Source organism: Elgaria multicarinata, chromosome 13 (genome assembly GCF_023053635.1).
Source record: "Elgaria multicarinata webbii isolate HBS135686 ecotype San Diego chromosome 13, rElgMul1.1.pri, whole genome shotgun sequence".
Classification (NCBI taxonomy): Eukaryota; Metazoa; Chordata; class Lepidosauria; order Squamata; family Anguidae; genus Elgaria; species Elgaria multicarinata.
Window position 1 is genome coordinate 14,684,235 of NC_086183.1, and position 24,175 is coordinate 14,708,409.

A 24,175-nucleotide genomic window follows, 5' to 3' on the forward strand; every position below is an offset into this window, starting at 1 on the left:
CCGTAATTGTTCTTGTGCCCACGGGTGGGGGGGGTCCAGATTTTGCCGAAGGGTCTTTTGTGCAGGAAGCTTTCGCTGCCTGGTCCACTTTTATTGGGATATGCTTGAATGTGCTGAAATATGCCAATAAATTTAGTCTCCTTGTAAGCAAACCTGTGAGTCTGGCTACTTTTGTCTCCTTGGTAACCCTGATAACAACCTGAAGCTCACGGCCGGAGCTGGAAGGACTGAAACATGGAGGTTCTCGGGGCTTCTGCCGCCCCGAGCACCCTCTGTTCCTGAACATCCCACACACCCGTTTCCCCTCTCCTCCTCTGATCCAAAAACAAAGAAATCGTGGAGGGGGAAGTCGGTTCCTTGCCCTGTTTTTGTTTTGTTTTTAACCCATGTTTTGGGATTGCTGTTGTTATAAAAAAACCAGTTGTTTGTAATTTTGCAATTGCACCATTCTAGAGAGGCGTGGAGATGCTTTATCACACCAGCGTTACACTGTGCAATCACTGTGAATCGCGTGCAAAGGACTCCGAAGTTTCCCAGCTTACAATCTGCTTTTATTGTGAAGTACTCTGAAGTTTTCCAGCTTATAATCTGTTTTTATTGTGAAGTACTCCCATGCATCCTGCTTTAATTGCGATTCTTAACCAAAAGAAGTGCAATATTTTGCTACTAGTTTTCGAGCGTATCATTTTGTTGTTTTCCGAGCAGCCACTGGGGCGCAGGAGCAGGATTTTAAGAAAAATTAAACAAATGCTTACATCTGCGTAAGCTTTAAAGATAAAGACATCAAAATTGGCACAGTAATAGATGTTAAGGAGAGCTTTAAGCACACCAAATTTGAATTGGATTGGGTCATCCATTGATTTTTTATGATTTTTTTTACATTTCCCCCCTTAAACCCACTTTCTGGTATGCAAAAGATCTTGCCGCCCAGTAGCAGCAACAACAATGACAGCTTAGCGCTGTAGAGAATAATTCGAGGGAAATAGGTACGCGGGATGAAGCTCGAACCACCACCTCCCCATTTTCCTGGTGCGCGCGTGGTCTGTTTGTATTTATTTATTTATTTATTTATTGAAGGGAAGTTCCCCAAGGTCCCTGGGGGTGTGGAGGCCATACATACATACATACATACATATACCCCCCCCACACACACATGATTCTGCCTTAAACCGCTCCTGTGCAGAATCAGAGGTGTGTGTGTGTGTGTGTGTGTTAATGGGAAGGAATGATTTAAGGGGGGGGGGAGGAATTAAAAATTCCTAAAAAATCAAGGGATGAACCGATCTGATCAAACTTGGCATGCCTAAAGCCCTACTTAAGAGCTCTCACAGTCCCAAGTTTCATGTCTTTATCTTTAAAAATGAGGGAGCTGCAGGCAAGGAGGGTGGGGTTGGAGCAGCAAAAGTATGTTAGACTGGCTCAACACTAGCCCGTTCGTTCAACACAGGCATGGAGGAGGAGAACTGCCCTGCCCTCCTCTTTTGTCAGCACGCTCTCCCTTCAAAGCATACTCCCCCAACAAAGGAAATAGCGAGACGACGGCACTACACCGGGGCTGAAGGGTGCTTTAATTCCGTTTGGGGGAAATAATCCAGACTTTTCCCAATCTAGGAAAACACGAAAAAGGGAGGGGAAGAGGCGGGGTGGCTGCAGGACAGTGCTGCGCTGCAAAACTGCAAACCAGGCATGACAAGAGTGCGATGATGAAACCCTGGTGTGACGGAGCCCTCAGGTCCGATCTGTCTAACAGTGCCAATTCTGGGGGGGGGGGAATTGGGCATTGCATCCACTGACCCAGAACAGGTGGAATGTGAAGACGGAGCATTTCCACGCCATGCCTCTGGCCCTTGTGGGTTCCCAGTGCAGAGTGAGCATGGCAGCACTGTGGAGGGTGGTCCCTCCTCTGTCCCGTCTTGGGCACTTGCCTCTCCAGGGTTGCCTTTTGAGACTTCTGGCTCTGGAGATGTCCTTGTGCCATTGCTGTACGTTTTTAAGCTTATCTCTGCAATCATGACAACTAGAAATGGCCCTTTTTTAAAAGCAAATGTTGAAAAGGGGGATTTTCACAATGCTTAAATCTTCACCATTGGCAAATTCTGCACAACGCATGGAACGCATACAGCCCACTTATAGGGGTTCATGAGGAAAACTAGAAACCGTGGATATTCCGGAGCAAAAAGGTCAGGCTATGATCAACCATGAAGCATCGTGAATGGACAGCAGGATTGAAACCAGTGTCCACCAATGGATACTGGCACAAGTGGAGGCTAAGGGTGGCCTTGGTGCAGGTATGGTGGGCTAAGCAGCATGAAGCTGACTTGCAGGAGGAGGACATTTTCATAAAGTGCAATGTAGACAACCAGAAGGAAAGCTTCTCCCGGACACCTGATCCAAGCAGGACGTGTCATCCCAACACCTTTGGTTCTGGTCATCATGGAAGATGCTCTAACCCTTTCACCCACCAACTGATCTCCATGTACCAAAAGCTGGTGCAGCCCCAGTCCCACTCCTGGGTGCTACTTGCTGTTCTGAGTTTGCTTTCCTTGTGCTGTGCGCCTGGATTTCTGAGCCACGCCATACGGGACGTGGGCTGCGATGGTGCCCATCTCCTTCGCTCCCTCCACGTGGAACATCTGATCATCAAAGAAGATATGTGGGCGGATCTTCTCCAGCATGGGGCCCTTGGGGGCACCGGCCAGAAAGAGAGCTTCATCTGTTTCGAGTCCCCAGCTCCGGAGAGTCTTTAGGGCACGAGCCCCAGAACTGGCAGCGCTACGGGCTGTGACGAGGTAGGTGCGGATGGGACATTCTAGGCGCAGGCCTTTGGAGTAGAACTTCTTCTGAAGCTTCCCAAGAGATTCCAAGAAGCCCTTCAGTGGCCCCTGGAGAGGGAAACAGACACCATCAGCCGGAGCTCTATTCCCACTCCTCATATATAGTAGGAAAATAACACACACACACACACACACACACACACACACACACACACACACACACACACACATACAGCAAGTAGGTGTCTCAGGCATCTATTCATTGGTGTGCTGCTTTTTTTTTTGGTATTTAAACTTTTTTTCAAAACAAAACCAACTTCAAATCAAATTTTATTCATGGCTACCCTGAATGGGTTTTAGCCAAACACATATTATCACACATTATTACATAAAAAATTAAAATGAGACGGTCTCTGTACAGCAATTACTCCCATCAGCACACATCTTCTACAGTAAACACATTCTAATTTCTCATTGTACTCTGTATATCTATGGTATATCTGTTATTTACAATCATCCACCTGTACGTGTTCCTTCCTAATTTTTGCAGCTCTTACTGCAAAATAGGCCAAATTCAGTAGGGTCGATTTCTCTGCCGTTAGTAGGTAGCCTAATTTTGCTTGGTCTGTTAAATGCACCATAGGGGCCAAATACCTTGCTAAGTATTTATTCCTAGGGCTATTGTATAATCTGCAGTACAATATATAGTGAACAGAGTCCTCCACCTCTTGTTCTCCACAACAGTAAATTCTTTGGTCTCTGGGTGTATTATTAAATCTTCCTTCTCTAAAATTTGTCTGCATGGTCTGCATTCTCAGGCTTGTAAGAGCTTTACGCAAGACTGGAGTCGTAATTTCAATTAGGTATTTTTCTTCTCTGTGCTTTAATTTTATGAAAGGATAAATATTGGAGAATTTGGAAGCTTTAATTGCATTAATATCAAGCTTACCAAAATAATTCCTCAATGTTTGTCTAATCACCATGCGTTGTTGATCTATATTTCCTTCTAATATCGTTTTAGGATCTATTCCGAATTGTCTCAGCTTGGCTTCACACCTTTCTATCCAGTTGCCATGTGAGGGGTATTTTCTCTGATCTCTCACCACCATTTTAACTAGGTTATTTGTTGATGTTTTCATTTTGAGGTAATAAAAAAACATGTTCCTCCAGATGGTATACTCTATTGGGAGCATCCCAACTTCCGCCCTCATATAACAAATGGGTGTGTCAGGGGGAAGACCCAACAATATCCGTAGGAATTTATTTTGGACCACCTCAAGTTGCTTTATATTTCTGCCCCACAGAATAACTGCGGCAAAACCTTTGCCTCAAAAACTTTACATGCTGGGGCTATCATTTGTCCTCCTCTTATTCTGGCGAATTTTAACACTGTCTGCATTGAAACAAAACCAACTTAAAAAAACACAATACAAGAAAAAGAAAAGAGAAAACAATATATATATATATATATATATATATATATATATATATATATATACAAAGTTCAAAAAACACATAAGACTTAAAACATAAAACTGGCTTCCCATTTTCTCCACAGCCCAAATATATAATCCTATTTTTTCTTAATCTACCATTAGAAAAATCCTGATTCCCTTCTGTATTTTATCTTAAAAATAAATTTTATCTGATTGAATCCACAGATGAATAACTCATTTTTTCTTGTTCTTGCAAAAAGTCTATAAACGGTTTCCATTCCGTTAAAAACACAGATGTTGACTTTTCTCTAATTATTGATGGAAATTTTGCCATCTCTGCCAGCTCCATCATTGGTGTGCTTTCCATGACATCATGGTAGCTCAGGCCAGATGCTTCACTGCCGTCACCATATTACATTAGCATGTAAATGCCACATTTTGCCCATTTTCCATGAAAATGCTGATTGTCAACAACGAGCCATAGGATTCTGTCATTAATGTGCATACTAAGTTTTATTGTTATAGTTCAGTCATGACACCCCCACCTTTAAATTTTCCCCTGGGAGATTTGCTTGGCATGACCTCTGTTTTTTGTTTAGCACCAGGTGAAACTTTTATATTTCCCCTAGCTTTTTAGATCTGTTGATCTTATATGAATGGTCATGCTGCTCAACTTCCTGATTTGGTGTATTTTATTGCATTTTCTTTTTGGTCAGTCTTGTTTTAAATTCTTTTGTTAGCTGAAAAGTGGCCAACCATTTTCTGAAATAAATAAATATAATTGCCGTCTCAATTTGCAAGAGACATAGAGAGCGCTAACAAGATGTCCAGATCTTCTCAACCATACCTGAGCCAGGGGCTTGTTCTCGTACGTCTTCTCATGCTCAAAGAACTTGTCGAGGCCGTGAGCCTTCACAATCTGCTCAGACTCATCTGAAAAAAGCACTGCGTCCCCATCAAAGGCTACACGCAGCTGGTTGTCCAGGACTTCCACATCCCTGTTGGGGCTGAAGATGGTGGCTGCAGCAATTCCTGATAAAAGAAGGGGGGAAGTGGTCTAGTAGCATTTCACCAAAGTCTTCCCAAAATGGTCAGGAGTAGTCAGGAGCGAGACCTCCTGAACTGGTTACGGATGGACAGTCTTCTGTCACTGAACCAGAGGAACCAAACACCAACCTCAAACTCCATTGGTCCATGTAATCCTAGCTTGGTTTGGCTGTTTTAGGCCACTTGATTCTGCATAAACAAACCTCAGTCAAAATCTGCCTCTCAGGCAGAAGACCCACAAAGGCCTCTCTCCCACCATGGCAAGCCATGACAAGTTCCCACCACAGCCACCACTATCAACGCCGCCATTATTGGGAGGGCTAGTAAACATATTGGCCTGCAATATGTTTGGCCCTCTTGGCCAGTACGAAACTATGGGAGCAAAGTTCAAAGGGACTGCAAGATGGCATGGTCAAGACTACAATAGCCAGGATTTCTTGGGGAAACAAGTCATGAGAATTAAATTAGGGTGACCAACTGTCAGGATTTCCCTGGATTTGTCCTGGTTTTTGTTCTTTCCATGGTGTCAGGGGGGATTTTCTATAATTTTCAATAATGTCCTGGAATGACACACCTTCCCCTTTAAGGCTGCCATTAGCATGGCAGGAGGGAATGACATGCTTTCTTGAGGCACATCATTCCCCCACCCCAAGCTCCAATTGAGGTCTTAAAGGGGAAAGTGGGTCATTCGTGGACATTATAGAAAAGGCCCCAATTGGAGTGGATGGTGGTGGTACAGAACGAAATCCTTTCCCCTCCTCCACACCGATCGGGTTCTTTAAGGTGGCGGGGGAATAACATACTTTCTGCAGGACTCAGAAAGCTGCTTCCACACACACACACTAGATGTCCTCTTTTTTGGTTTCCCAAATATGGTCACCCTAATTAAATTGGTTTAGATTTTAGCATACATGTGCCGAGAGAGAGAGAGAGAGAGAGAGAGAGGGAGAGAGAGAGACACACACACACAACATATACCATATTTCTTCGACTGTAAGACGCCATCGATTGTAAGGCGCACACTAATTTCAGTACCACCAACAGGAAAAAAAACCCTAAAACACGCCCGCAATTCTAAGACACACCCCATTTTTAGAGATGTTTATATGGGGGGGAAAGTGTCTTAGAATCAAAGAAATGTACATAGAATTTCCAACTCTCTTTCCAAGAGCAAAGTTTTCAGTAAAAGCAACATGGCCCACCATTTTTCACTTTCACCCAAAGGTCCATCACCAGCAGCACTCACCCTCTTCTATGGCCTCACTCACTTTCTCACAGTCAGAGGACAGGTACAGGTTGGTGTGGTAGGCCTTCAGGTAGCCAATAGGGCTGTTCCCACCTGTCATACAAAACCTTTCAACGAACAGATCTGGAAGGGAGAAAAAAAGAAATACACTTTTTTGTGTATAGAAAGAAACCACCCTTGGAAAGCCAGAGGAGGCCACAACCTCAGGCCTATACTTGCAGGGGTCACATCTGCACTGGTTTCTTGGGGTGCTTCCAGACAGACAGCTCCTAGAGCTACTAACCAAAAGGCCTCGTGCAGCAATTCCATCTATTCCTCCTTAACAACTTTTTTTTATAAGAAAAATGATGGAAGAAGCAGTGGGAAAACACAGGACTGTTGCAAATGGAAGATGACAATGTCTGTGTCATAGGCCCTCCTGAGGAATCTTCGTCTGAGGAGGAAGTAGGCTTACCAGAGGCTGCAGACTCTTCTTCCTCCGAAGACATACCAGAGGCAGTGTTGCAGGGAGCAAAGGGCCGTGCAGCCGAGGAGGATGCAGGTCCCTTGGAAGAGCTCCGTGAAGGCCATACTCCTCCACCTCCTGTCTCCAACAAAGCAGGTTCTGAGCCCCCAGGAAAGAAGGAGATTGAGGAATGCAGAGCAGGTCCGGCCTGTGAGAAGGAGTCTGCGCCAGGAGAAACGCAGCTCTGTGAATGCTGACCTTAAATAGCTGGCTGAGCCGGAAGGCTCAGTAATGAGCCACAGCTAGAGATGGGTGGGTCCAGGCTGAAGCCCAGCATAAAAGGGAGCATCAGATGGTTTCCTGATGCTGGCAACAACCCTTATGAAGTTGCTAGTTCTGCTGCTTGCTCCATGACTCGGTGCCCTTGGAATTGTTGTGACTTTGACCCCAGACTGGACTTTGGACCTCCTCTGTATCTCTCTGCTATGTAGACTATGACAACTTGGCATCTCAGACATCTGTGAGTTAACTTCTCACTGCTTAGCAACCAGGAGCCTCTCAGTTGGCTGCATTCCCAGAAAAGGCTGATAAGCTGGCCGGCTTCCCAGGAAGGGCAAGATAACTAGGCTAAACACGACAGTCTGGACCACCACCACCACCCAAAAATTTCATGTTTGAAGCAGGGTGGTCAACGATAAAAACTTTCCTTGGAAGCACCCATAGTTGCCTTTTGAGAGCACATTTTTGTTTCTCAAGGACTCCAGATGCCTTCCCTAAAGGCAGCACATAAACTACCATATTTTGACTCTGGGAAAGTGCAGTTCCTCACCCACCCACATTAGTGCATGAAACGCAGTCATTGCTACTGTGTGAAATGCCAGGCAATGCTTGTCACAGATGACAGGCCGCTGCTCCAGCCCCCAGGGGGCTCACTGGGCACGCGTCATCCACCTCTCTGCCACCACCAGTCCCAGTTCACCCGAGCAAGCTTCTGCTGCTGGACAGGATGTGCCTGGAAGGGTTGCACCGCATGGAGGCTGTGCACCCAGCCACTATAGGGAAAGCTAAAACGTCAAATGCCAGGTGCATGTGGGGGTGGGGAGTGCTAGGGAGGCAAGCCAGCAGCCCCCTCTCCCATCTCGACCTACCTGCCCAATTGATGCCCTCCATGCCCTTTCCCAGCCCTCCTGCGTCTGTGTGTCCCTGCTGGCCTTCCTTGCTGGGAGAACTGTGCTGGTCTCCTGATGTTCTACACGACAGAATAGTAGAGTTGAAAGGGGCCTAAAAGGCCATCGAGTGCAACCCCCTGCTCAATGCAGGAATCCACCCTACAGCATACTTGACAGATGTTGGTCCAGCTGCCTCTTCAAAGCCTCTAGCCTGGGAGAGCCCACAACCTCCCTAGGTCACTGGTTCCATTGTCGTACTGCTCTAACAGTCAGGAAGTTTTTCCTGATGTCCAGCCGGAATCTGGCTTCCTTTAACTTGAGCCCGTTATTCCGTGTCCTGCACTCTGGGAGGATCGAGAAGAGATCCTGGCCCTCCTCTGTGTGACAACCTTTCAAGTATTTGAAGAGTGCTCTCATGTCTCCCCTCCATCTTCTCTTCTCCAGGCTAAACATGCCCAGTTCTTTCAGTCTCTCTTCATAGGGCTTTGTTTCCAGACCCCTGATCATCAAAGCCTAAACTGCTTTGACCATGTGTGGGGGTGGGGTGCAGTGATGGTGTTGGGAGGGAATGCTTTGCGAGAGATCCCCTTGGGGGATCTCTCGCAAAGCATTCCCTCCCAACACCATCACTGCACTGCCGGGCTTTTTGGGGAGTGGGCAGACGGGACAGTCAAATGAGTATAAGGTTTCCATTTGCAAATAGGGGGCTGATAGGTAAAGCCATCTGTTGCTCGGGTGCTTCTGGTCAAGAGCTGTGGCGGCTTCTGGTTACTCACTGTAATGGTTGATGCTGTTGATCAAGCGAACCCCCACTTGGGCATGGTTGTTGGTCATGAGGACGATGTCAAAGAGCTCCTCGCTGTCTGGGTAGAGTTCCCGCAGCTGTGTGTTGACAGCTTCCAGCGCCTAAGGGGTCAAAGAGGGCAGAGCAGTCTGGCCAAGAGCACAAAACCCAGGGACTCCCTTCCATAAACCCATGAACAGAAGAGGACCTGCAAGAAGTTCTCCACTCAGCAGCCACTGACAGACGAGCAGATCGCTTTTTGAGCACCTTCCTTCCATCGAAAGCAAGCAAAAGGAAAAGAACCACCCTGGTGGCACCCAGAGGCTCAGCTGCCTTTGCACGCCCCCACCCCCACCCCACCTCTGACTAGCAGCAGCCTTCCTGGCCCTCAGGCAGGGACAAACCTTTGCTTTCCACTCGCCTGCTGATGGATCCTTTTAGCTGGAGATGGACCTTGCAAGGAAGCTGCAGTGCAGCGCCTGGGTTCCCCCATGGAGTATGGCTTGGCGGGCTGCTCCTTTGTTTGAAAATCAGGGCCCGGCTCTGGAGAAAAGCTCCGGGTCAGGCAGCTACAGCTGCCACCATCTTCATTGCCCTCATTGCCCCCAGGTTATGCTCCAGGCCCCAGGTGGCTGCAACCGCTGCACCCAGAACTGCTCTTCATAGCACCAAGCGGAATATCATGTTTGGGGGGGTGGGTGCGGCTTTCCTGCTTTCGGTGCTGCCCCCTGCCCCTTGCTGCCCATCCCCCCACCTCTTGGAAAGCATCCAGGGTCCCCCCCCTCTGGGCAGAGGGCTAGAGGGGTGCCATGCCCAGAGCCCCCTGGCCCTGAGCAATGCCCAGTTTGCAAGAGAGCACAGCTAGGGAAGGGCTGGAGTCCAGGGGCAGAACCCCTCCTTTGCAGGCACAAGGGTCCCATTTCAATTCCCAGCGTTTCTCGGAAGAGCTGGCAAAGCATCTTGCATGAAGCCCTGCGGCCTCTCCTGGGCTGGACAGACTCCGCTCCCTGAGATACACAGAACACCGGCTGCGTTGCATTGTTCATTCTTCCAAGGGCATGTCTGCATGGGGGATTTACTGCGTCCATGATTGTGCTTCTGTCACAGTATACCTGCATTTACTGAGCACTGACAGCACAACCAGGGGGTGCTGGGAATGGAAGACCTCCACCCAGGAGCACGTGGTTTGTGACGGTCATGGATGCCTTGTGGCTATTTGCTGTGGTACAACGAGCGATGAGCAACATACTTCTGCCCCACCCCTTGCGCATGCCAGAACCACTTTCCTTCTGGCGTTGTTTCTAATTCTCCAGTGCTTGTGCACTCTCCTGTTGTGCAACTTCAGTGCTAGAGTGCTTACACACTGCTCTGGGCAAATATGGGCACAGCTGCCTTTCCCCCTGTGGGCATGGGTAGCTTTCCTGCCACTAAGACGGGTCTTTTCCTGCTCCAACTTTCCTGCCGTGGGGATGGGTCTTTATTTTTTCCTCTCCATTCACTCACCTCCTCCTTGGATGGAGGGCAAGTCCATCCAAATGAGTTTTATGGGGTCCAAACATCATCATCTTCTGGTTGTAACCCATCTTTTCCCACCGCTTTTTCTATCTTTCCTCTTACCTCGGATAACCCATTAATGAGAAAATAGCTGCCCAATGCCTTGCAACTGGTAGAGCTAGGAGGGGACCACACACCCCTGTCTGGAAGCATCCTGTAAGGACCGTTTCATTGGCTCATTCAGAAAACCTCTGGGTTGGCTAAATCACTGATAAATGACTAGCGCTCGCTGTGTCCCAGTATCTTGAACCCAGGCCTGATGCTGTCATCTGGAGGTGAATAAAAACATTGGAGAAGGACTGGACCTTGACAAAAGGGAAGGCAGCTCCAGGCAGGAAGGGCTCGTTCTCGTGGTCCAACTGGAACTTCACATAGGCTTCCACGCCCTGCTCACTGTAAATCTTCTCCTCCTCTTCCATTCGGAACAGAGCTCGGGACGACACAGCAATTGTGATGGCATTTTGTGGCTTTGGCTGGGGAGGGGGGAGGGGGAGAGAGAGACAGAGAGAGATGGCAGTTACCCATGACCCATGAAGGGTAGTACCAAAGTTCTGGTTCTAACCTATAAAGGTTTTACATGGCTTGGGACCACAATACCTGATGGAACGCCTCTTCCAACATGGACCTACCCACACACTATGCTCATATCTAAGGTCCTCTTCCAAGGGAGAGGGTCTTCTCGGTGGCGGCCTCCCAAATATGGAATGATCTCCCCAACAAGGCCTGCCTGGCACCAACGTTGCTAACTTTTTGGCACCAGGTCAAGACTTTTCTCTTTTCCCAAGTGTTTAGCAGCATGTGATGAGTTTTTAATCGATTACGGATTTGTTTTTCAGGTTTAGCTGACAGCTCAAAGTTGTTTTTAGATGTATATTGTCTGTTATTTGTTTTTATGGTTCAAAATTTTGTATATCGTTTTTAATGTTTTAATCTTTTGTAAACTACCCAGAGAGCTTTGACTATGGAGTGGTACAGAAATGTAGATGATGATGATGATGATGATGATGATGACGATGATGATGATGATACAGATACATCTCTATCTCAGACAGAGAGCTAAAGGGAACCTCCAAGGACCACGTGCCTCTGAATACCAGATGCTACTAGAAGTAAACAATGTGGGGGGCAGAGAGTGGACCAGGCTTGGGAGCGTCCCAAGTGTCTCGCTTGTTGGAAGCACAATGGGCCTTGGCTTGATCCAACAAGGCAGTTCAGATGAAGGTTAAGATCATAAAACTGCTTTATTCATATTCTTCTAACTCTACAATACAGCATATTACTTACTGTACATGACAACGGCCCCTGTGTATCTTTCAGAAGCAATGTAAGGGAGAGCCTCAGATAATCCTCATAAAATTAATTCTTTCACTGTCTAGATGTGAATTTTTCTCTAATCTAATGGACCAAATGGATACATGATTTTGAGTTTTAAAATCTCTTCACTGGCTGCCAATTAGTTTCCAGGAGAAGTATAAAGTGTTGGTTATCACCTTTAAAGCCCTACATGATTTGGGGCCAGGCTCCCTGCGGGATCGCCTTCTCATGTACACTCAGGTCCTCTGGGAAGAACTTCCTTCAGCCAGCCAAAATTAGGCTGACAGGTATTACCCAGAGGACCTTCTCTTCTGCTGCTCCCAGACTGAGGAATGGCCTGCTGGAGGAGATTTGTCAATTTAGCAGTCTTTTAGCATTTAAGAAAGCTATAAAGACTGATCTCTTCTGGTAGAACTATCTAGGGGAATTTTAGGATGCTTTTAGAATGTTTTTAGTATGCTTTCTAGGAAGTTTTAACAATGTATACCATGTTTGTAATCACTTCCCCACCTCGATCAGGATGGAGAGGAACGTAAGAAATAAATTTATTATTATTATCATTATTATTATCATCATCAATTATGGAGAGCACTACATAAAAAAAAAGGTTAACAGTACTGCACTTATCACTGTAGGCTTATAATTAAGCAAGGTTTAAGCTTTTCAAAAGCATTCCTCAAATTCAAACAAAAAACTTGTTCAAAATACAATTTTTCAAATCTTTTTCAACTTTTCAAATTTTATTTGCAATTTAATCTGGCCCTGCCAACAACTTGCTGAAGAACACAACTCCTTCAGGTACACAGGGAGAGGCCTTCTGCAAACCAGACCCCCAGTCCATTTAGCTCAGGGCAATGAAAAGAGGGTGATCAGGGGTCTAGAAACAAAGCCCTGTGAGAAGAGTCTGAAAGAACTGAGCATGTTTAGCCTGGAGAAGACTGAGAGGAGACATGATAGCCCTCTTCAAGTACTTGAAAGGTTGTCACATCCCCATGTAATGGCTTTCAGGGTGGGTGGGGTGGTCCTCATTGTACTAAAGCAAATGCCAAACTCTTTTGAAGAACAAGCTAATTAAGAATAATCTTAGCAGAAGATCAGACCAGAGTCCCTCAGCAATACTGTATGAAAGATAAGCAAACACACCTTCCAAGATGCTAGCTGCTTAGGGTGACCCTATGAAAAGGAGGACAGGGCTCCTGTATCTTTAACAGTTGCATAGAAAAGGGAATTTCAGCAGGTGTCATTTGTATATATGGAGAACCTGATGAAATTCCGTCTTCATCACAACACTTAAAGATGCAGGAGCTATACTAGAGTGACCAGATTTAAAAGAGGGCTGGGCACCTGCAGCTTTAACTGTTGTGATAAAGAGGGAATTTCACCAGGTTCCCCGTATATATACAAATGACACCTGCTGAAATTTCCTTTTCAATACAAGTGTTAAGGATACAGGAGCCCTGTCCTCTTTTTCATATGGTCACCCTAGCTGCCAAATTGGATTAAAAGTTACAAACAGACCCAACATTATTTCCCATGTTTTCAAAAGGACAAAATATGAAACATTATTGTGTCATTCATGACAGTCAGTTATTAACCAGTTTGGGGACTCCCCTGCTAATGAAAATAGTTGTTCCTTAACAACATGGGTGCTGTGAGTTACTAATTAGCTAAAATATTATTTTAACAGCTCTTAGGAGGGCGCAGGGTGATTAAGTTTACAATTTTGTTTTATGGCCATCATTTGAGGCTTTCCTCGGTGCCCCTTTGCCTTCAGAGGCGTCAACAAGGTGCGGGAGGAGAGACCTCTTTGCCACACAGCCGGCCTTGTGCCCTCTAAGCAAGCCTGCTGCTGCCTTCAGAGGTGGTGCAGGATGCTGTCCCATTGCCAGTGTTGAAGAAAGATTCGACTACCATCCAGTCAGCTGTCACGTCTAGCCCTACTGCCCCTGTTTGGGGAGAAGGTGTTTCAGGTAATCAATCAGAATCAGATTCAGAACTAGAAGACGCAGCGCCAGACACCAGCCAGTCTGTACCAGTGGGGGAGGAAGCTCTGATGGGCGATTCCCCAGCTGGCAGTCAGCCCTCTCCAGAGCTCATCTCCTCAAGGCCAAATCCTACACACTCAGTTGGAAGTGAGGTTTCTTCCGGAGGTGAGCGTCCTGACAAGCTAGCGGATGCTAGGGTCCGCTGGAAGCTCAAACGCACGGAGCGGAAGGAAGGTATGAGAAAGTTGGTCGGACTAGGATTGCGCCAGAACCTGCCTCCGCACCAGGCTCTCTGAAGTTACAGGAGTTTGGGAAGAGGCTTCCTATTCTTCTTGAGCAGACAATTGTCTTGCTTAGTTTGCATAGTTTTGCCTAGGGGGAAGTTTCCAAGAGATTAGACTCTCTCTTCAGGTAGAAGAGATGTTTGTTGCTTAATGAAAGCTCTGTGGATTACTTAGCAAGCCTCGTCATTTGCCTCCCATTGAAAGCAGGAGTTTTCTGAGAAACATGACATCAGCTTTGTACATGGAATGGGAGGAGGCGCCACCTTGTTCTTCCCCTCAGGCAGCACAATGACTTGGGCAGGGGCAGGGACACAGCTCAGGGTCTTCTCAGTAGTAGTGCCAAAAGTGGGATGTGTGGGGAGAGAAGATGCCCTCCTTGGGAGGCTCCCTTTCCTTTAGTCCTTAGGCCAATTGCCAGCACTCCATTCTTATTTCACCAGGTCTTTGGACTGTTTATAAATGTTTCTTCTTGCTATTAAATGTTTAAATGTTGCTCTGGGTTTTAGTTCCCATGGTTGTCATTGTTTGATTTGTATGCATCTGTTTGAGTTATATTGGGAGCCCCCTTGGGAGCTTTTGTAGCTGAAAGGGGATATAATTTTTAAAAGAAATTATAAAAGAAATGTATTATTATTATTATTATTATTATTATTATTATTATTTGCATTTTTATATCGCCCAACAGCCGAAGCTCCCTGGGTGGTTCACAAAAACTCAAACCATTCAAACTATAAAACAAACAGTATAAAAACATGATATAAAATACACATTTAAATTGATTTAAAAACACACCATACATGATTAAAACATCTTTAAAACATTCTAAAATTTCACTGGATAGGCCTGCTATTAGTTTAGTTGCTTCTGTTAAATAAATTAGTTTAGTTGCTTCTGTTAACAACCAGTGATGAAAAGTTGCTTAAATAGGGTGACCAACTGTCAGGATTTCCCCGGATTTGTCCTGGTTTTTGTTCTTTCCATGGTGTCAGGGGGGATTTTCTATAATTTTCAATAATGTCCTGGAATGACACACCTTCCTCTTTAAGGCTGCCATTAGCATGGCAGGAGGGAATGACATGCTTTCTTGAGGCACATCATTCCCCCACCCCGAGCAAAAATTGAGGTCTTAAAGGGGAAAGTGGGTCATTCGTGGACATTATAGAAAAGGCCCCAATTGGAGTGGATGGTGGTGGTGCAGAATGAAATCCTTTCCCCTCCTCCACTCCAATCGGGTTCTTGAAGGTGGCGGGGGAATAACGTACTTTCTGCAGGACTCAGAAAGCTGCTTCCCCACACACACACTAGGTGTCCTCTTTTTTGGTTTCCCAAATATGGTCACCCTAGCTTAAACCCCTGTGTGTGTGTTTGTATTGCTGGGAGCTCCCCACTCCAGTGCCCCTACTAGCCCCATTCACACATATTGGGGGCAAATTGTGGGTTAATTAACCCATGATTTGCTGGGTTGCATGCTACGTGCCTGCTGTTGTATCTTTAACTATGCAACCACTCATCGGCATGATTTAAGGTTGCTGTGTGACATACGAACCCGGGCACTTTGGGTTGTGTTACCTCCAAATAACCCAAAGTACCCTGACAGAAGGGCACATGGGCAGAACGCTGAATTACCCAGAGTAATTTCTAGGATATAACAGTGTGGTCCGTTTGCCAACGTTATTCTGGCAAAGCACCTGTGTCTTTTACAACATTGTGACCTGTAGAAATTTATCAAGTGAAGTTTTCCCTCTCTTCTCTCACTTTCCCTTCCAAGGCCATGAAAAGATTTTCCTACCAAATCATCATTACCCATCATACGCCTATTGAAAGGCACAGGAGTCCTGCCAGATGATGGCTAATGCCCTTTTCCTCCCAGGGGAGGGGGTGGCGGGCGTTCAGCACTGCACTTGGAACAAGGTTGCAGAGGGGGCAAACCTGCCTGCTAAACTTGAGCAGGAGCAGCCCGGCCTTCACCAAGGAGCCCTCTGGGATGGGAGGCTGTAACGAGCCCCTGCCTCTAACACTCAGAGATGTTTTGCTCACACACCCATCACAGACCCTCCAACATCTCACAGATGAAAAGAGGGATGCACTTGCAGCACCCCAATTTTATAACAAGTATCACTGCCTGAGCCCCCACACCACATCTAAGCACACATTATAACATATACTTGAACATTTTACTTCGCCTGCTGAACCGGTTTGCTCCACCACAGCTTGCCCTCCGCTAATTTAAAAAGAAAGAGGGCATTTTTCTTTTGCTTCAAGATGTACTAGAAAGACGCACACACACACACACACACACACACACACACACACACACACACACAAATCAACAATTCAAAATATACCTCATTGGCAGCAGGATGTGAAATGGTCGGCTGTGTATTGCCTGGCACAATATGTGTGGCATGCATTTACATGCCTGTGCGCTACGGACAAGACGCATCCACTCTTCACAGTGATTTAAATTCTAGATTTAAATTCTGGGGGAGGAGGCCGAGCCCTGGAGAACAGCAGCTTCAGCAGCCCACATTGACAATTTTTTATTTAAAATCAGGGGGACGGGGATCAGGAACGATGAGCTGTCCCTGGTTAAAGGGGGCCGTTTGACGTGTCTGCCATCAGAGGCCCCTGCAAGCCCAGGCTTTCCTTCTGCATACTCGCATCATCCACTGAAATTATGGCCATTTTGCTAGTTAAATAATAACAATAGAAAGGTAAAACTCAAGTCTTGTTCCCTCATTAATGCAAAGAAGCAACGTTCCTTTCCACGTCATTCTCTCTGTGGCTGGTCTCCCCCATTAAGGCAAAGAAACCTTCTCAGGACCTGTGTTGTGACCTGGGGCTCATGCAACCTTCAGCAACCTTCAGTGTTGCAAGGATCCATTCTGAACAAGCCCTGTTTCTCCTCCCAGCAACAGCCAAGGTTGTGCAAGGTCAGGAGAACACCAGTGAGACGTCTGGATCTAGAAAGCAGCAGCCCCTGGCTGGCAGGAAGGAGAGGCCAGGGACTGGTTGCATGAATGCAAGCAGAACTCTGTGGTTTTGAATGGCGTGTGTGTGTGTATGTGGGACGGGGTGAGGAGTGGGGAGTCAGCTCCATTCCTCCTGGAAAATCTCTTCCTCCCTCCCTCAATTGGGTTGAGGGATTACGTTTAGCAGAAATATTATGGGAGCAGTGATGAGGGTGACTGGGCAGCTGTCCCTGGGCTTCTCGCTCCTCAGAGCTTTGCATCCCACTGAGACCAGAAAACCTGGGCAGGCAAAGGGCAGGGAGCCTCTAACTGCCACCAATCACAAGAGAGACCGGGGCTCCGTCTACACGACAACAGGGTTGCTCCTCATTAAATATAAACCCAATTTTTCGTCGATTCGAATGTAAATAAAGAGTGTCACACTGCAGCAGCAACAGCGATTTATGTCTTGAATTTTTTTTTGTACTGTAGTTATAAATGAGCATCTGCTCATATATGCACATTTGCACATACAAAGCTACGGAGGAGAGAGGAGAGAAGCTATAAATTTTATATGCGGAGCTCCACAGATTCATATATAGATGGCGGCAGACAAACCGGAGGCAGGGGGGGGGGGGGAGGAACGAGGCAGAAGAACACATCTCCTTCGTCTGGCTGCCTGTTTTCCCTCTTTGTTTTTGTGAACCGCCCAGAGAGCTTCGCATATTGGGCAGTACAGAAATGCAATAAATATATAAATACAGAAATAAATTGTAACTGTTTATTTGGTTTCTTTTTCCTAGGCGTAGAACATTTGGCATTTATCCCTATTAAATTTCATCCTGTTGTTTTCAGCCCAGCACTCCAGCCTATCAAGATCACATTGGAGTTTGTTTCTGTCTTCCAAGGTATTAGCTGTCCCACCCAATTTTGTGTCATTGCAAATTTGATAAGCGTTCCCTAACCTCCTCATCCAAATCATTAATAAAAATGTTGAAGAGCACTGGGCCCAGGACTGAGCCCTGCGGTACCCCACTCATTACCTCCCCTCAGTTTGAGAAAGTTCCATTGAGAAGCACTCTTTGAGTCCAATTCTGTAGTCAACTGTGAATCCACCTAATAGTTGTTCCATCTAGCCCACTTTTAGCTAGTTTGTCAATCAGAATATCATGGGGCACTTTGTCAAAAGCTTTCCTGAAGTCAAGATATATTATGTCCACAGCATTCCCACAGTCCACAAGGGAGGTTACCCGATCAAAAAATGAGATCAGATTAGTCTGACAGGATTTGTTCTTGACAAATCCATACTGGCTTCTCGTAATCACTGCATTATTTTCAAGGTGCTTGCAGGTTGACTTCTTTATAATATGCTCCAAAATTTTCCCAGGGATGGATGTCAGACTGACTGGTCTATAGTTTCCAGTTTCCTCATTTTTGAAGATAGGGACAATGTTAGCCCTCCTCCAGTCGTCTGACACCTCACCTGTCTTCCATGATTTTGCAAAGATAATACACACTGGTTCTGAGAGTTCTTCCTCCGGCTCCTTTATTACTCTAGGATGCAGCTCATCAGGCCCTGGAGATTTGAACTCGTTCAAAGAAATTAGGTGTTCCTTGACCATTTGTTTATCAATCTTAAATTGCAATCCTGCCCCTTCAGCTTGTACTTCACTTTTTCCAGGGGGGTCATAGATCCGCTTTTTGGAGAAGACTAAGCCAAAGTAGGAATTGAGCACTTCGGACTTTGTCATCTGTTATCAATTTGCCATCCTCCTTAAGCAGTTGAATCACTATTTCTTCCCTCTGTCCTTTACTACTCATATATCTGAAGAAAGCCTTTTTATTGCTTTTAGCATCCCTCACTAGTCTCAGCTCATTCTCAGCTTTAGCCTTCCTGATGCCGTTTCGGCACTTCTGTGCTATCTGTCTGAACTCTTCTTTTGTGGCCTGGCCTTCCTTCTACTTCCTTTAGGTATCCTTTTTTGTTTTCAGGTCATCTCTAAGCTTTTTGTGGAACCACGTTGATTTCTTCTGCTGTCTTCTATCTTTTTTCCTTGTTGGAATTGTTTGAAATTGTGCCTTTAAAATTTCCTTTTTAAAAAAACTCCCACCCATCTTGGACTCCTTTTCTCATTAGGGCCACTTGCCTTGGAACCTTACTTATCATAGCTCTGAGTTTATTAAAATCAGCTTTCCTGAAATCCAGAGTATGCGTACAGCTACACTCAGCTTTTGCTTCCTTTAAAATCAAGAATTCAAGTATGACTGGTCACTTTCCCCCAGAGTTCCAGTAACTGCCACTTTCTCCACTAAGTCCTCTTTATTGGTCAATATCAAGTCAAGCATTGCAAATGCTCTAGTTCCTTCCTCCACTTTCTGTCAGAGAAAGTTATCATCCCCACATGTCAGGAATTTCTTGGAAAGGCCGCTTTTTGCAGAATATCGGGGTAATTGAAGTCCCACATCACTACTACATCGCACTTCCTTGAAATGCTGGTAATTTGTTTTTCAAAAGTTTCATCCTCATCTTCTCCTTGATTGGGCGGTCGGTAGTAGACGCCGACTATCATGCTCCTTTTATTCTTTGCCCTGTTTATTTTAATCCAGATGCTCTCGATGGGGCTCCCAGGCATTTATATGACTGGAAACCATCCTTCATCAACAGTGGATCCTAGAGTGTTTAAAGCCACATGGCACTGATTAGCCAACTGGGCTTTGCCAACTGGGTTCATCCATCCCACTCTTTCCCCCTGGGACAGTTTTGCAGCTGCATTTCTTTTATAGGCGCACTTAACCACATAAACACAAACACAGGGTTTGAATAAGAAAAAACATACAACCTGCCAAAGTAACCAAAGAACTGACACTGCCTAGGGTGACCATATGAAAAGGAGGATAGGGCTCTTGTATCTTTAACAGTTGCATAGAAAAGGGAATTTCAGCAGGTGTCATTTGTATATATGGAGAACCTGGTGAAATTCCCTCTTCTTCACAGCAGTTAAAGCTGCAGGAGCTATACTAGTGTGACCAGATTTAAAAGAGGGCAGGGCACCAGCAGCTTTAACTGTTGCGATGAAGAGGACATTTCACCAAGTTCCCCATAGATACAAATGACAACTTCTGAAATTCCCTTTTCAATACAACTGTTAAAGATACAGGAGCCCTGTCCTCCTTTTCATATGGTCACCCTAACACTGCCAAGCTGGAAGCAGAGGGGGTATGGCTGCTGCCTTCCAAGCAGGAGGCCTTGTGCAACTCTGCCACCTTTTCTTTCTTGACACGGGGTGGGCAACTCGTGGCCGTCCATATGCTTTGGCCTATAACTCCCATCAGCCCCAGCCAACTTAGACAAGGGGCTGATGGGAGTTGTAGGCCAAAACATCTGGAAGGCCACAAGTTGCCCACCGGCCTCTGTCGTAAGAAAATAGATGGAATTGATGGGGCAACACAGGGAAGTCACAAGTGGAAGATCCCACCTGTCATGTTTCTCAAAACTTCCTGCCTTCTTGGGAGACAACAATGAGGCCTGCTAAGTAATCCAAAAGCTTTATTCAAGCTATATACATCTCTTCCCTCCTGAAGAGAGTCTAATCTCTAGGAACTTTTCCCTAGGCAAAACTATGCAAACTAAGTGAGACAATTGTCCTTTCAAGAAGAATGGAAAGCCCTCCCCTTAAGGAGATAAGCTCTGGAGAGGGTTCACTCCCAGCTGGTGAAGAGCCCATGAGAACTTCCTCCCCCACTGGTACAGGCTGGCCTGTTTCTGATGCCCACTCCTCTGCTTCAGAGCCTGATTCGGATTGATTACCTGAAACACCTTCTTCCAACCCAGGGGGAGCAGGGCTAGACATGACACCACCATCTGGAAACCCACCCAGCCCCACATAAAATTTGGTGAATGAGGCAGAGGGCAGGACAAGCCTCACCTGGAAGTTTTGAGACAAAGCTCTTCCTGTGTGCTCACCCTTTCCCACCTGCAGAAGTTGACTGTGCTTTAGCGGACATCCTCCAGACTTTCTTCAATCTAAAAAAACCCATGATAATGGTTGCAAAGCACGGGAGAGGCCATGGAGGAGGAGGATGTAGTGTCAAGGACCTGCAAATTACTGTGAGTGAGGAATCACGAGCACACAATAATAGCCTCATGTAGAAAGGTTCATAGGAAGAGGAAACACTGGGTGTGAAGAGAACCTACACACAACCTGGAAGAACAAGAAAGCGGTCTCTAAGCTGATTAAAAGCCTCATCTAGAAAAGCCCTACATCTGTCTATTTAGCACAAAGGCAGAGAAAGCGAGGCTCACCCCACTGGAGAAAACCCACATATTTTCAGACACATTTAGGTACTCCTAGCTAGTGGGCCAAATGCTTATTGAGCACCCCATCCTTCAGGCAAGGTCTCTATTTGTTCACTTACGTCTTCAGATCACCACTTGCAAGTTGTTTGGCATTTTAAAACAAGCACCGCCACCCCCTTTTTAAAGTATGGGGTTACTGATGCCCAATAGGAGGTAGGTGGATTTGTGGCATCATAAACTCACAGCCAATCAGTGCAGTGCGCAGCCAGTTTTTACCTTAAAGATCCAGACCTAAAGATCCCACCCCAGCTTGATCTTGAGGAGAAGATTGCGTACACGTACACACACACACACACACACACACACACACACACACACACACAATACAAGAGGTGCATGTCCACAGCCTCTATATGTCTCTTGAAAAGTATCATTCCTGGGTGCACCTCACAGAAACTCTTCGGAGGACTGCATGAAGACACATTTCCCCTATGTTTTGGTGTATAGTAGCTTTTCTGAAACTGCCGGTCCAGCCCATGTACTCACCAGTCAGGGATTATACAAAAGTCCGGATAGTTTCTTGGTTAGCAAAGCACTATAGTAAATCATGTAGGATTATGCACATTTCCAAATTGGCAAAGGAGAGTAAGCCAGGCATGAACTAGATGTCTCGGCATTGACTGTTGGTGTCAGAACTCTGCTACTTGTCCTTGGACTTTGCAGGCATTCTCACAACCCTAATCCTGAGATTATTCAGTGAGGGAAGGAAAGCACTGCTTCTTTCGCATTTTTCCTTACAGCGGAAAACCCATTAAGAAAAAAAGATGGAATTGCTGTACAAGGCCTTGCAATTGATAGCACTAGGACCCATTTGTCTGGAAGTCCCCATGCTGCGCCCCAGTTCCAGTTCCCGATAAGGGTGGGGGGTGCAGTAATAAAAGTTCATTTGGAGTCAACACCAGTTGCATCAGGGCCTGTTTTATGTTGTCAACGCAGTAGGTACACAGTGAGATAAGGTACACTGGTGATTGGATAGGCATGAGTAATCACTCTGCAAAACTATGGGATGATTGCTCATAGAAGTTGCACGCTCCTGCACAACTCCTATTCATTTCACTGAGGTTTCCACAGCTAGATGGTACCGCAGCTTCATCTATGTGAGTATTGACCCATTGGACTGTCTCTCTCCCACTGCAACGTTCAGATGAAACACTGAAATCTAGGCCACACTAAGACATTTTGGTTCTTGAGGTGGGGAGTTCACACACTGCCCCCCCAGCAGCAAAAATTAAGGCATGTATGCTAATGTAATTCCTAAGAAGCAGCTCTTTAATGGTGTTCAAAAGCTGTTTCCTCAAACAGCCATCTCACTCTGCCTAATAGAAGGGCTGGCCTCAGATGGTCACCCAGCAACGTTACCTGGAATTTCAGATTTTACATTTGATGCTAGAGGATTGGCCATTGAATAGGGTGACCATATGAAAAGGAGGACAGGGCTCCTGTGTCTTTCAGAGTTGCACAGAAAAGGGAATTTCAGCAGGTGTCATTTGTATATATGGAGAACCTGGTGAAATCCCCTCTTCATCACAACAGGTAAAACTGCAGGAGCTATACTGCAGCTATACTGTGACCAGATTTAAAAGAGGGCAGGGCACCTGCAGCTTTAACTGTTGTGATGAAGAGGGAACTTCACCAGGTTCTCCATATATACAAATGACACCTGCTGAAATTCCCTTTTCAATACAACTGTGAAAGATTCTGGAGCCCTGTCCTCCTTTTCATATGGTCACCCTACCATTGAAACATTAGCTTTCCCATTATTTTCACTGCACGTGGACTGGCAAAAGCAGCAACTAGCCATCTGCGTGGCATTTAAGAGGGAGCTGGCTTGAGCAGATCAGTGCCAGATTGCCGCCTCTGGGCAGGGAGTCTGTCTGCGTGAGGAAGGGACAGCCATGTTATTTACAGGTTACACATATATGCAACCACTGGGCATAACCAGCAAAGGGGTTTAACAGCTAGAAAGAACTTGTCACCCAGGAGAAAGGAAGGAAGGAAGGAGCATGCATTCCGTTTTTGTAGCAAAATATCCTAGCTCCCTTCTGCTATTTTATCTTGCATCCTCAGCAAGCTTCGTCCTCACAAGCAAGAACAGCATCTTCCAGGAGAAACAACATTCTCTGCTGAATGCCAATTGCCTGGATGTTGCCACCTATCTAACACATGGCTTTGACCCATAGAAAGCTGCTTTGGAGTGAAGCGGCTGTCTAGTCCAGAACTGCGCGTTCTGCCTGGCCACTGTTGTTCTCCCGGTTCTCAGGCTTCTTTCCCAGGCAGCCTTGGACGGCTGAGAGGCTGGCATGGGAGACGCTGCAGACTGACTCTGGGCTTCTCTGAGCCGGCCAGCGTCTCTCCCTGCCCTGTGGCAGCAGGTGGACCTGCCTCGGACACACCGACAGAGGCAGGTAAGCGGGCAGTTTCAACAGGTCCCATAACTTGGCATGTCTATCCCCAGGATGTTTTTTTTTTCCCCTCTTTCCACCCATGCAGAATGTCAGCTTCTTTATATCTGCAAATGCACCTGGCATGCAACCAAGCTACCCCACGGACCGCCATCCCTGAGCCCAAGAAAGGAGGACAAAAAGAGGGAAATCTCGCTTACTGATTTGGGTTTCTTTTTGGGGGAGAGGTTGTCATAAAACGCCTTGGCATCTTCCCATCCCTCTGGCTTTGGCTGCCTCCCGCCGTTGCTCGGTTGGCTGCTGGCATCTCTGGGGGATCCTCTCCCTTCTGGGTGCCCGGGGCCTGCCGGATCCATCGCGCCTTCCCTCTGCCCTTCCAGGGGAGCCGGATGGGCTGCAAAGGGCAAGCAGATGATTCTCCTCTGTC

The 24,175-nt window shown here is 46.3% G+C and overlaps 1 protein-coding gene across 1 annotated transcript; it reads right to left on the reverse strand.

Moving 5' to 3' along the window:
* Positions 1 to 2,111: 2,111 nt before the first annotated feature.
* Positions 2,112 to 24,175, reverse strand: NT5C1A (5'-nucleotidase, cytosolic IA). Its single transcript, XM_063139628.1, has 6 exons — positions 23,949 to 24,175; positions 10,761 to 10,928; positions 8,894 to 9,023; positions 6,504 to 6,626; positions 5,058 to 5,242; positions 2,112 to 2,882 (listed from the first exon to the last, which is right to left on the reverse strand). Exons 1-6 carry the CDS (start codon positions 24,102 to 24,104, stop codon positions 2,517 to 2,519), a joined length of 1,128 nt encoding a protein of 375 aa, XP_062995698.1. The 5' UTR covers positions 24,105 to 24,175; the 3' UTR covers positions 2,112 to 2,516.

What these genes read in the sequence shown, in the direction of transcription:
- NT5C1A (XM_063139628.1), bottom strand. Translation starts at nt 24,104, where the DNA reads ATGGATCCGGCAGGCCCCGGGCACCCAGAAGGGAGAGGATCCCCCAGA. An exon ending in CCAAAAAGAAACCCAAATCA is followed by an intron (nt 10,929 to 23,948) that starts GTAAGCGAGATT and finishes CCCCCTCCCCAG; the next exon opens with CCAAAGCCACAAAATGCCAT. An exon ending in GAGTGAGGCCATAGAAGAGG is followed by an intron (nt 5,243 to 6,503) that starts GTGAGTGCTGCT and finishes TTCTTTTATCAG; the next exon opens with GAATTGCTGCAGCCACCATC.